Source organism: Salvelinus fontinalis, chromosome 4 (assembly GCF_029448725.1).
Source record: "Salvelinus fontinalis isolate EN_2023a chromosome 4, ASM2944872v1, whole genome shotgun sequence".
NCBI classification, from domain to species: domain Eukaryota; kingdom Metazoa; phylum Chordata; class Actinopteri; order Salmoniformes; family Salmonidae; genus Salvelinus; species Salvelinus fontinalis.
The window spans coordinates 15,618,514-15,629,879 of NC_074668.1; the positions used below are offsets into that span (position 1 = coordinate 15,618,514).

At 40.9% G+C, this 11,366-nt stretch overlaps 1 protein-coding gene across 1 annotated transcript; it reads left to right on the forward strand.

Moving 5' to 3' along the window:
- Window positions 1-4: 4 nt before the first annotated feature.
- LOC129852763 (uncharacterized) lies at window positions 5-3,828 on the forward strand. Its single transcript, XM_055918424.1, has 6 exons — window positions 5-274; window positions 939-1,085; window positions 1,864-1,929; window positions 2,400-2,609; window positions 2,772-2,918; window positions 3,241-3,828. The coding sequence occupies exons 1-6, from the start codon at window positions 158-160 to the stop codon at window positions 3,391-3,393; spliced, it is 840 nt and encodes a 279-aa protein (XP_055774399.1). The 5' UTR covers window positions 5-157; the 3' UTR covers window positions 3,394-3,828.
- The last annotated feature ends 7,538 nt before the right edge of the window (window positions 3,829-11,366 follow it).

Sequence of the window (11,366 nt, forward strand, 5' to 3'; positions counted from 1 at the left end):
CCGCCATCGACATAGCTCCCACCCGTGAGTTTCGTAAGTATCTTGTGTAAGGCTGTTATAACATAGCCTTCAATGGCTATTACATATATCTGTAGTAGCTATCTACAGTGTTTCCAGAAGTCCGGAAAATTGTCAGTCGCTCACGTCCCATGTGAAGATGTATCCGAAAAGAAAAAGTAAAATGTTTAGTCAAATTATTTCGGCAGAAATTGCTTTAGGTCTTGTTCTGTGTACAGCATATCGGATCATTTCGAAGAACATTTTCAGTCAACAGGTAGGCTATGTTTAGGTTACTTTCGATACAAGCTGAATTTATAATGCTAAAATGAAATAATATTAGGTAGGGGTTAGGAGGAAGATCAAATGAAAATGTAAGATGTTACTGCATGAGTTAGAAATCAATAGGCCTAGTTTTTGTCTTTTGACATATACATTTTGAAAGTGTTATTTTCCCTTTTGTTCATGATCATTTCAAATTATGGCCCACTGTTTCTTGTCTATTGATTCTTGAAGAAGCTTTTCTCTTATAACATCACTAACCTCATACGGTTGATTTAGATCTATTGCTGCGTTCATGTGCTAATCGGAACTAGGAAACTGACATTTTCTACTTGCAATTACAGTATTTTTGAACGCGGCCCGTATAACAACAACCAGTTAGCAAGTCGAACATGTCCAAGAGTCCTAGTTCCCGACTAGCTTATGAACGCGGCATATGTGAGTCTTTGTAAACCTTGTAAACCAACAATGTATACAGTAGCTTGAAAAAAACATTTTAAAAAAGCTATAATGTAAGTCCTTCTGGCATCCATCATCTATGAATTTGACATTGTTTCCATTTCTTCATCTTAATAGCAAACCAAGTGGCAGGGCTGCCATTTGTTTGCTTGAATTCAGGATTGTGACTTTAATCGGTGCATTTATTTACTATTTCTTAGGAGGAGAGTCAACCGGTTGACAGTGAACAGTTTGAGCTAACAAGGTCACTAGTGTGTGTATGGCTTGCAAGCAACATAAAGTTCCTACTCATTAAATGCAACAGCAATCCAGTTTCACTGTCTGCACATTCAACATCCAGGCTGATTGTGAGTACTCCAAATCTCTCCTGAATTCATTAATTGATTGATTGTTTGTTTTTGACCAGGTAAGTTCACTGAGAACACATTCTCATTTACAGCAACAACCTGTGGAATAGTTACAGGGGAGAGGAGGGGATGAATGAGCCAATTGGAAGCTGGGAATGATTAGCAACACAAACATAGGCACGGACACATGCATACAAAAACACGATATTGTGTTGTAGATATGTGGTAGTAGAGTAGGTGCCTGAGGGCACACCCATAATAATATGCGAAATCTGTTGTGAATTTATTTTAATGATTTTAAAATTGTAGAACTGCCTTAATTTTGCTGGACCACAGGAAGAGTAGCTGCTGCCTTGGCAGTAGGTAATGGGGATCCATAATAAATACAAATTAGGTGGCCATGATGGTATGAGGGACAGACTGTAAATTTGCCAGGACACCGGGGTTAACACCCCTACAATTACGATAAGTGCCATGGGGTCTTTAGTGACCACAGAGAGTCAGGTCTCCCGTTTAACGTCCCATCTGAAGGACGGATTGATTGATACAACATTTTATGTTATCACTCTGCTAAGAAAAAACTAATTGCAGCAAGTTTAGCAGGTATTATTTCATTCAAAGAGGTCGTCTTCTGGTTCGTTCATTGGGTTACAATAAAGTCATGACTTGTATAAATATGCAAGTAACACTCAAATCCTCAAAAGCGATTGGTCGACAAAAAACAGGGGGATTGTCCTCAGTAGATTGATTGATTTATTGAGTAATTGTCTATTTACAGGCATTTCTGGCACTTCTACTGGATAGCTGCTACGGAATTAATTCTCAGAGAGTATATACTAACGAAGTAAGTCACCCACTATTATTTGGTTGATACAGTATTGAAAGCTTAGAAATACTTTTATCATAGGCTACTTGCTACTGCAAATGTTATTTCAAGTTGGTAATAGATTATTATTCTCAGTAGCGCCAAATAACTATGAATAGGTTAAGCCAGGGGTTCTTCAACTTTTTGAGCTCGAGTCCAAAATGAGAAATTGACCATACCATGACCCAAATCGTCCTCCAACGACCCAATTTAAGAAGAAATTGTGTGTATTATAGATGTATTCTCGTAACTCGCAACCCACCATGCCCAGGGCCCACTTTGGCTCCCGACCCATAGTTTAATAAGAAACCCTGGGTTAGGTTATATGTGTATGTCAGGTTTTAAGTGCATACATTTTTTTTCCTCAAACGTTTTAATGATTTAATGATTAGATATTGAATTGTTGGAATGCGATTGTTTTCACTGACAGTCATTTTTTCTCCTTCTAGCGGTCTACAGTGGACATGGCTGTGTGCTCTTTCTTCATAGTGAGCAGTGTTGTCCTCTTCTTTTTGGACCATAGCCAGCTGCAGAACAGAGTGGACTTGCGCATGATCTTCAGTGACTCTCAGAAGTTCTTCCTTCAGATGGACTTTTTTGCCACCTTTGTCTTTGGCCTCCTCTGGCTGGCCTTCCCCGATTGGCTCCTAGGATTCCAGGTAGGCTCTTAGTACCATAAAAATACTATGAAGCTAGATTTCACATTGCGGAGATGCGGGATGACTAAGAAAAGTCAGTAGCTTCCAGGTTCCAGTTTGAGAATGTGCTGTTACAAGAGGTGAAGAATGTTTCTGGAATAAACATTAGCTTCACTCTTTCAGCCCATTGCAGGTTCTAAGGACATCTTCCATCTTCACCTCAGTAGAGCCTTTGGCGCCATGATGGTTGGTGACAGTTTTGTCTCTTTTACAACACAGAATTTCCAACCCAACAAAGAAAAGCCGTCAGTGTTCATAAGCCGAGCAGTGGTATGTGATATTTCAGAAATCTCTTATTTTTTTGTCTTTTTTTTTTACAATAGAGAGTTCTGATGCTTCCATATAAATGCATATAATCAATTGAGAATAACACCCCATCATACACACCCCTCCCCACCCACACAAAAAGTTGATGTCAGGCAAGGCTGTGACTAGGTGGCAGTTTCACACGATGAAGGCCTACAGGCCAGGCTCCTCCCTATTCTGACTTGAGACCTGCATGCTTAACTGTAATTATCATGCAAGTCTGCCATTGATGTCACTGAATGATTTATGTGAAAGGTGACTGCAGTGTTTTCTCTTGGTTTTTCAGGGCAGCTTGGTGCTGCTGGTGTTCCTGGTCCACTCTCAGCTGAGCACCTCTGCCTGGGCCCCTGCCCAGGTCTGGTTTGGCCTGGTGGGAGCCAGCCTCTGGACAGGAAACTCCATCTTAGGTTACCTCAGCTCTAAACAACAAAATATGTAAGAAGTCCATTCACACAGACACTGAACACAACAGTCACAACATAACAGGCAGAAGTTACATTGAGCCCTCTCCTGTGTCCCACAAGACTGTTAGCCTGCTTAAGTGAAGCTGATCACGTGAGCATGGTTAATCAAACCATAGCTGTTGCACAGAAAGCAGAGGCAGATTCTCTGGGAACCTGGAGTGACTTTGAATGAGTGATTATTTATTGTTAAACTATTTCCATCCTATGTTGTTCAGTCTTATGATTTTCATACTTCACCATGAAGGATATGGTGATGGTCATTGCTGACGGAGGTGGAAAGAGACTTTGGAAATCTAAATGTCTAAATATACTGTACTGTACATTTGTAAAAGTGTAAATGTGTAACTATGAACATAAATATTTTTCAATTCTACCTAACCTTTTGTAAATCCATTAAACTAATGAATTCAGATAGAGAATTGCCCTCTTCTTTTTAATAGGTCTGCAAATTGAATTTCTATGACAACATTTGCTTACCAGGATCACTGTTCTATGATCAGTTATTATCATTCTGATAGGAGGTTAGAAAGCAATCAGAGATTGTAAAAGACACTTGACCCTACCATTCCACCATACAGAAGTGACTAGTAAGTATGCAGGCTCAGCCTTAGAAACATAACTATGAAATAACTTTTTAGGAACTCTTGATGGGAAGCGTGGAGGTGTTGTAGCTGCACCCATATGACTAAATAGATGTAACTGATGTTGAAATTACGTCATGGAATAAAAGTGAGGGGAAATTATTGATTCTTGCCGTTTTAGAATGTGGAAAGATTTGCTCATGTAAAGACATTGGTGGTTTTCAGTCAAAGTTGAATATGCCAAAAGCTGCGGCCTCTCAACTCCAATGGGGAATGTTCATGTTCCAGTGTTTCCTACCAACGGGGAATGCTCTAGTAGCTTTCAGAGTAAGGTGACGTTGCCCGTAGACGCTGACCTTGGGTCAGTTTAGCATTTTAGCATTGGGGGAGGGGAAGCTGATCCTAGATTGATACCAAGAGGAAACTGCATTTACATTTTACATTTTAATCAATTAGCAGACGCTCTTATCCAGAGCGATTTACAGTTACTGCATTATATTTAAGATATCTAGGTGGGACAGCCACATATCACAGGCATTGTAAGTAGACTTTTACTCAATAAAGTAGTTATCATCAAAGTCAGAGCTAGAAAGGGGGGGGGGTTGAGGTGAAGAGGGGGATTATTTAAGATACTCTTTGAAGAGGTAGGGTTTCAGCTGATATCGGAAGATGGGCAGGGACTCTGCTGTCCTAGCTTCAGGGGGAAGCTGCTTCCACCATTGGGGCGCCAGGACAAGGAAGAGCTTAGACTGGGCTGAGCGGTAGCTGCCCTCCCGTAGGGGTGGGAGGGCCAAGAGACCAGAGGTTGGCAGAACGGAGTGCTCGGGTTGGGGTGTAGGGTTTGAGCATAGCCTGAAGATAGGAAGGGTCCTCTTGCTGCTCCGTAGGCAAGCACCATGGTCTTGTAGTGTATGCGAGATTCGACTGGAAGCCAGTGGAGTGTACGGAGGAGCGGGGCGACATGGGAGAACTTGGGAAGGTTGAAAACCAGGCGGGCTGCAGCGCTCTAGGTAAATTGCAAGGGTTTGATGGCACAAGTGGGAAGCCCAGCCAACAGCGAGTTGAAGTAGTCCAGACGGGAGATGACAAAGGCCTGGATTAAGAACTGCGCCGCTTCCTGTGTGTGGTAGGGTAGTACTTTTTACCCAGGAGAGTCGCTTTCATCTGGCAACCTTCCCGTCTAGTTTCCCCTGATTTATGTTGAGTCAGGTTTCCTCTCCTGAGTGGTATCTAGTTTATCTAAATGTTGTATATCTGATCATTCCCTCCACCTCATGGTCAATATCAAACAGTATCCCTTACAATGTGTAACTATGTACATAAATATTTTTCAATTCTACCTAACCTTTTGTAAATCCATTAAACTAATGAGTTCAGATAGAGAATTGCCCTCTTCTTTTTAATAGGTCTGAAAATAGAATGTTTTCTCACACCAGGATCACTGTTCTATGATCAGTTATTATCATTCTGAGAGGAGGTTAGAAAGCAATCAGAGATTGTAAAAGACACTTGACCCTACCATTCCACCATACAGAAGTGACTAGTAAGTATGCAGGCTCAGCCTTAGAAACATAACTATGAAATAACTTTTTAGAAACTCTTGATGGGAAGCGTGGAGGTGTTGTAGCTGCACCCATATGACTAAATAGATGTAACTGATGTTGAAATTACGTCATGGAATAAAAGTGAGGGGAAATGTTACTCAGAAACACAATGCTTCCTTTTGATTTATCCTGCTCCAAGGCTAGAACTCTCTGTAACCACTAGATGGTGCTATGCACATGGCCATGGAGTACCTCTGAATGGATTTGAATAATAGGGAATCTCGGTTTTAATAGCCCATCATTCCTATCATTATATTTCCATGACATAGACTGACCAGGTGAAACTAGGTGAACGCTATCATCCCTTACTGATGTCACTTGTTAAATCCACTTCAATCAGTTTAGATGAAGGGGAGGAGACAGGTTAAATAAGGATTTTTAAATCAAATCAAATGTATTTATATAGCCCTTGTTACATCAGCTGATATCTCAAAGTGCTGTACAGAAACCCAGCCTAAAACCCCAAACAGCAAGCAATGCAGGTTTAGAAGCACGGTGGCTAGGAAAAACTCCCTAGAAAGGCCAAAACTTAGGAAGAAACCTAGAGAGGAACCAGGCTATGAGGGGTGGCCAGTCCACTTCTGGCTGTGCCGGGTGGAGATTATAACAGAACATGGCCAAGATGTTCAAATGTTCATAAATGACCAGCATGGTCAAATAACAATAATCACAGTAGTTGTCGAGGGTGCAACAAGTCAGCACCTCAGGAGTAAATGTCAGTTGGCTTTTCATAGCCGATTATTGAGAGTATCTCTACCACTCCTGCTGTCTCTAAAGAGTTGAAAACAGCAGGTCTGGGACAGGTAGCACGTCCGGTGAACAGGTCAGGGTTCCATAGCCGCAGGCAGAACAGTTGAAACTGGAACAGCAGCACGACCAGGTGGACTGGGGACAGTAAGGAGTCATCATGCCAGGTAGTCCTGAGGCATGGTCCTAGGGCTCAGGTCCTCCGAGAGAGAGAGAGAAAGAAAGAAAGAAAGAAAGAAAGAGAGAATTAGAGAGAGCGTACTTAAATTCACACAGAACACTGGATAAGACAGGAGAAATACTCCAGATATAACAGACTGACCCTAGCCCCCCAACACATAAACTACTGCAGCATAAATACTGGAGGCTGAGAGACAATTGAGATCATTGAAACATGGCTTGTTTAGGCAAGACAAAATATTTGAGTGCCTTTGAATGGGTTATGGTAGTAGTGTGTGTCAAGAACTGCAACACTGCTGGGTTTTTCACTCTCAACAGTTTCCTGTTGTCCACCACTCAAAGGACATCCAACCAACTTGACACAACTATAGTAAGCATTGGAGTCAACATGGGTCAGCATCACTGTGGAACGCTTTTGACACCTCGTAGAGTCCATATCTTGACAAATTGAGGCTGTTCTGAGGGCAAAAGGGGGTGCAACTAAATTTTAGGAAGGAGTTCCTGTTTTGTACACTCAGTGTATATGTTAGCTGTTGTGAATACTTCAAATTATATATCACAATGAATATCTATTTTGATGATTGTGCATTGACAGTAATAGGTACACTCACTTCATTGGACAGTTTTGGTTGTGAGATAAAAACACTGACAGGTGCCCAGTCTTTCTATAAAACATCCTCACAACTGTTAGTCAATACTGACACCTTGACCTTGACCATGATCATGCTTATAAGAATTCACAACAACACAACATCAGAGAACTATAGAGGTTATTTAAATCAGTACAACTGCCAGTTGAGTTCAGCCGAGAAGATTGAGGTTGAGGAAAAGGTTACTTGGCTCCACTGGTCCTGACTGCTGATGTGGTTGGATTACCAAACGTCCATTGCTCTTCATGTGCACTTCTCTCAGCTGGCCACATCTTTTGTAGTCACCATAAGAAAAGGTGACTGGACCTTGGAAAACGGATAACAAATGACTGGCTGTGCTCTGGTGACTAATGAGCACACAGATGAAGCAGGTAAGCAGTTTACAGAGGAGAGGACAAACCTGGGACAATGAGCAAAACTGGTTGTAAATACGTCTTTTCAACCAGTTTTGACGTTGAAAAGATGTATTTTTAACAAGTTTTGCTTACTGGGGGGTGGTAATGGGTGCATCTGCAATGGCACTTTATTCCCTACGTAGTGCACAACTTTTGAAGTTGAGTACTACATAAGGAAATGGGGTGCCATTTCAGACAACGTCTAAGTCACAACATGTCTTACAGACTTCAAAGAAATCAGTGTGGGTTAGAATGATCCATCCTCATGAATGATGCAGATATTCTGTGTATAATAACAACACAAGTGTACTTGGCTATAACAGATACTTAAAAAATGTAATAAAGCTGCTTTCCTCTCATCAAGAGGTCAAGCAGGAAGTAGCACTCTATATATTTTGAGTTTCGAGTGTTGCGCTCACAAGTCAATAAGAGCCAGTGAGGTTGTTAGAGCCAGTGTGATCACACTTAGTGATTCACAATCACATGGCAAAGGCATTGGCAGCAAAGTATCCCCAGAGCCCAGCAATTCAAAAGTTGTCTATCTGGATTAACGCCTATAGGATAAGATTAAATGCATAGAAATATAATAAATAGAACACGAGTCCCCATTCTAGTCAATTATTTGTCTGTTCTATTCATTATATTTCTATACATTTAATCATATCCAATAGGAAAAATCCGGATAGATAACTTTTGAAAAACTGGGCCCAGGAATCAAATCCCTAACAAAGGGATAGTTGATATATGCAATTAAACATATGTCCCCATTAACGCAAATCCACTAGGCACAGATGTCTATTCAATGTTTAGTTTTGATTTAAATTTAGTTAAGTTATCAACTAACGTGAAATCAACAACAAAACAATCATCATGTCATTGGATTTAGGTTAAAAGTTGGGTAAAAAAATACGAAATTCCCTTATGTTGATGACTTTTATCAAATCCAATCAGTTTTCCAAGTTGATTCAGCGTCATCACATTGAATTTATTTTCTTTAAATGACGTGTAAACAGCGTTGATTCAACCAGTTTTTGCCCAGTGGGAAGGTTTTTGCACACCAATCATTTCCTGGTGTGAGAGGATTAGACTGTGCTGATAGCACACAAACACAAATCTGAAAGGCAAAGGCAATCAGTTGCTTCAAACTGAACTCCAGTGACATAATGTTTCAGTGTGTGTATCTTCTTCCCAATGGCATCTGTTCGCTCTTCCACTCATTTCTATGCAACAATTCACAAATCACAACTTTATATATAAAATGATCCTGTGAACCCTGTCAATGTTTGTTTCCCCAACAGTTCTAATAAGAATCTGGCAATAAATGATCCTATATCAATAATATTAAACTCTGAGTTCTGAAAAACATTTTTTAAATAAAAAATGTTAACGTCATTGTACAGCTCCTCGTGACTCACTCTTCCTGGCTGCCAAAATGTCTAGGTAGATAGAAAACCCACATTCTTCCAAAGTAATATCGCCATGCTGCTACAGACAGGATTCAATTAGTATTTGCTTGCCAAATACTTTAGCTGCACTTGATTGAGCTTGCCTGGCGCAAAGTAGCCAATGGAGTAGTCCCGAAAGTGGATAACCCATCTAAGCCTTCCAGGTAGGCTCAATCAAACACATAACATTTTAAAAAGAAAACAAATACTATTCAAACCCCAGTCTTTCATACTAATGGGTAGGGAATCATTATGAACATTCGGTAGCCTGTGACCAAGTCTGGTCTGCCTCAGCGATCTCCACATGCGTTTTTTGTTGTTGTGTTCTGTGTTGTGTTCTTTTTTCTGTGTTTCTGTGTTGTGTTTTTTGTTGTTTTGTTCTGTGTTGCTGTGTTCTGTGTTGCTCTGTTCTCTGTTGCTGTGTTCTGTGTTGTTGTATTCTGTGTTTCTGTATTATGTGCTGTTGTGTTCTGTGTTATTGGCTGTTGTGTTCTGTGTTCTGTATTGTTGTATTCTGTGTTGCTGTGTTCTGTGTTGCTGTGTTCTGTGTTACTGTGTTCTGTGTTGTTGTATTCTGTGTTGTTGTGTTCTATATTGTTGAATTCTGTGTTTCTGTGTTCTGTGTTGTTGTATTCTGTGTTGCTCTGTTCTCTGTTGCTGTGTTCTGTGTTGTTGTATTCTGTGTTTCTGTATTATGGGCTGTTGTGTTCTGTGTTCTGTTTGTTGTATTCTTTGTTCCGTGTTGTTGTGTTCTGTGTTGCTGTGTTCTGTGTTGCTGTGTTCTGTGTTGTTGTGTTCTGTGTTGCTGTTTTGTGTTGTTGTGTTCTGTGTTGCTGTTTTGTGTCTGTTCTTTTTTCTGTGTTTCTGTGTTGTGTTCTTTGTTGTTGTGTTCTGTGTTGCTGTGTTCTGTGTTGTTGTGTTCTGTGTTACTGTGTTCTGTGTTGTCATCTGTCCTGTGAGGATCAGAATGGGTCAGATCAGACCGGCGAGATTGTGACAGTAACCAGTTCTCTCTCTCTCCCACAGAGGGAGAGTCAGTCGTAAATTACAAGAGAGATTATCTCTCTTGCTCTTTAGTATTAACCATAGGAATGTCTTTGTTCACAAACATTTTTTGCCAGCCCAAAATCTAACGTTCAAAAAGTGATATTGTGTAACGCCTCCTCGAGCCAACTCCTCGTAGCGTCGCCGCTCCGCCTTAGCTGCCTCCAGCTCCTCTTTAGAACGGCGATACTCTCCCGTCTGTGCCCAGGGTCCCTTGCCGTCCAGGATTTCCTCTCATGTCCAACTCTCCAACAAATGCTGCTCCCTCCTACCACACTGCTTGGTCCTTTGGTTGTGGGTAGTTCTGTAACGATCGTCTAAGGGAGGAGACCAAAATACAGCGTGGTAAGTGTTCATGCCTTTTAATGAAAAGTGAACACTATGACAAAAATAACAAAGTGATAAACGAAAAATCGAACAACACGAAACAGTTCTGTCTGGTGCAGACACAAAAACAGAAAACAACTACCCACAAAACACAGGTGGGAAAAGGATACCTAAGTATGGTTCTCAATCAGAGACAATGATAGACAGCTGCCTCTGATTGAGAACCACACCCGGCCAAACACACAGAAATAGAAAACATAGAACACGCAACATAGAATGCCCACCCCAACTCACACCCTGACCAAACCAAAATAGAGACATAAAAGGATCTCTAAGGTCAGGGCGTGACATAATGGAACAGTATTGTTAACATACCAATGTGGGAAGTGGTCAGTGGGGAACTATGGAAAACTAATGTCATATTGTTTGTGATTTTGTGATGTTCTAAAATCTGTATGGACCAAATACTGTAACTTGTAAAGCATACACCCTTTATCTGTTAAGTTTTCATTCAATATTTCGTGAAAACAATATGAAAAGTGATGAAGGACTTTGTGATAAGATAGGAATGTGATTTTAGTTTTCTAATTAGATAATAGTTTTGATATCCTTTGCACGTTAAGTAGCCACGCCCCAAATGAGGTCAGAGAGCTTATCAGCATGACGGAACACCCCTTTTGACCAAGATTGCATAACGGCTTGGAAGAGGAATCAACCTTTAGAACAGGAAACGTGAGGCGGAGAGCTACACGTTTGAAAACTTTGAAACTTTCAACCTCAACAAGAGGTGAAGAAAATGAACACACCTACCAGACCAGGACACTGCCAGTCTGCAGCTGCACGTGTAAAGTGATTTGGAACTTTTACTAGCTACCACTGGTACAGCTAAGTAGCTGTTCTGAGGAATGAACACCGATGGAAACCGGACAACTAAGAAGAAGGACATTGCAACCTCAGATGGACAATCAGAGCATG

Bases quoted from the DNA above. Each gene is read 5' to 3' on its own strand.
- LOC129852763 (XM_055918424.1), top strand. From the start codon at position 158: ATGTATCCGAAAAGAAAAAGTAAAATGTTTAGTCAAATTATTTCGGCA. The intron at 275-938 runs GTAGGCTATGTT...ACTATTTCTTAG, and splicing joins AGAACATTTTCAGTCAACAG to GAGGAGAGTCAACCGGTTGA. The intron at 2,610-2,771 runs GTAGGCTCTTAG...TCACTCTTTCAG, and splicing joins ATTGGCTCCTAGGATTCCAG to CCCATTGCAGGTTCTAAGGA.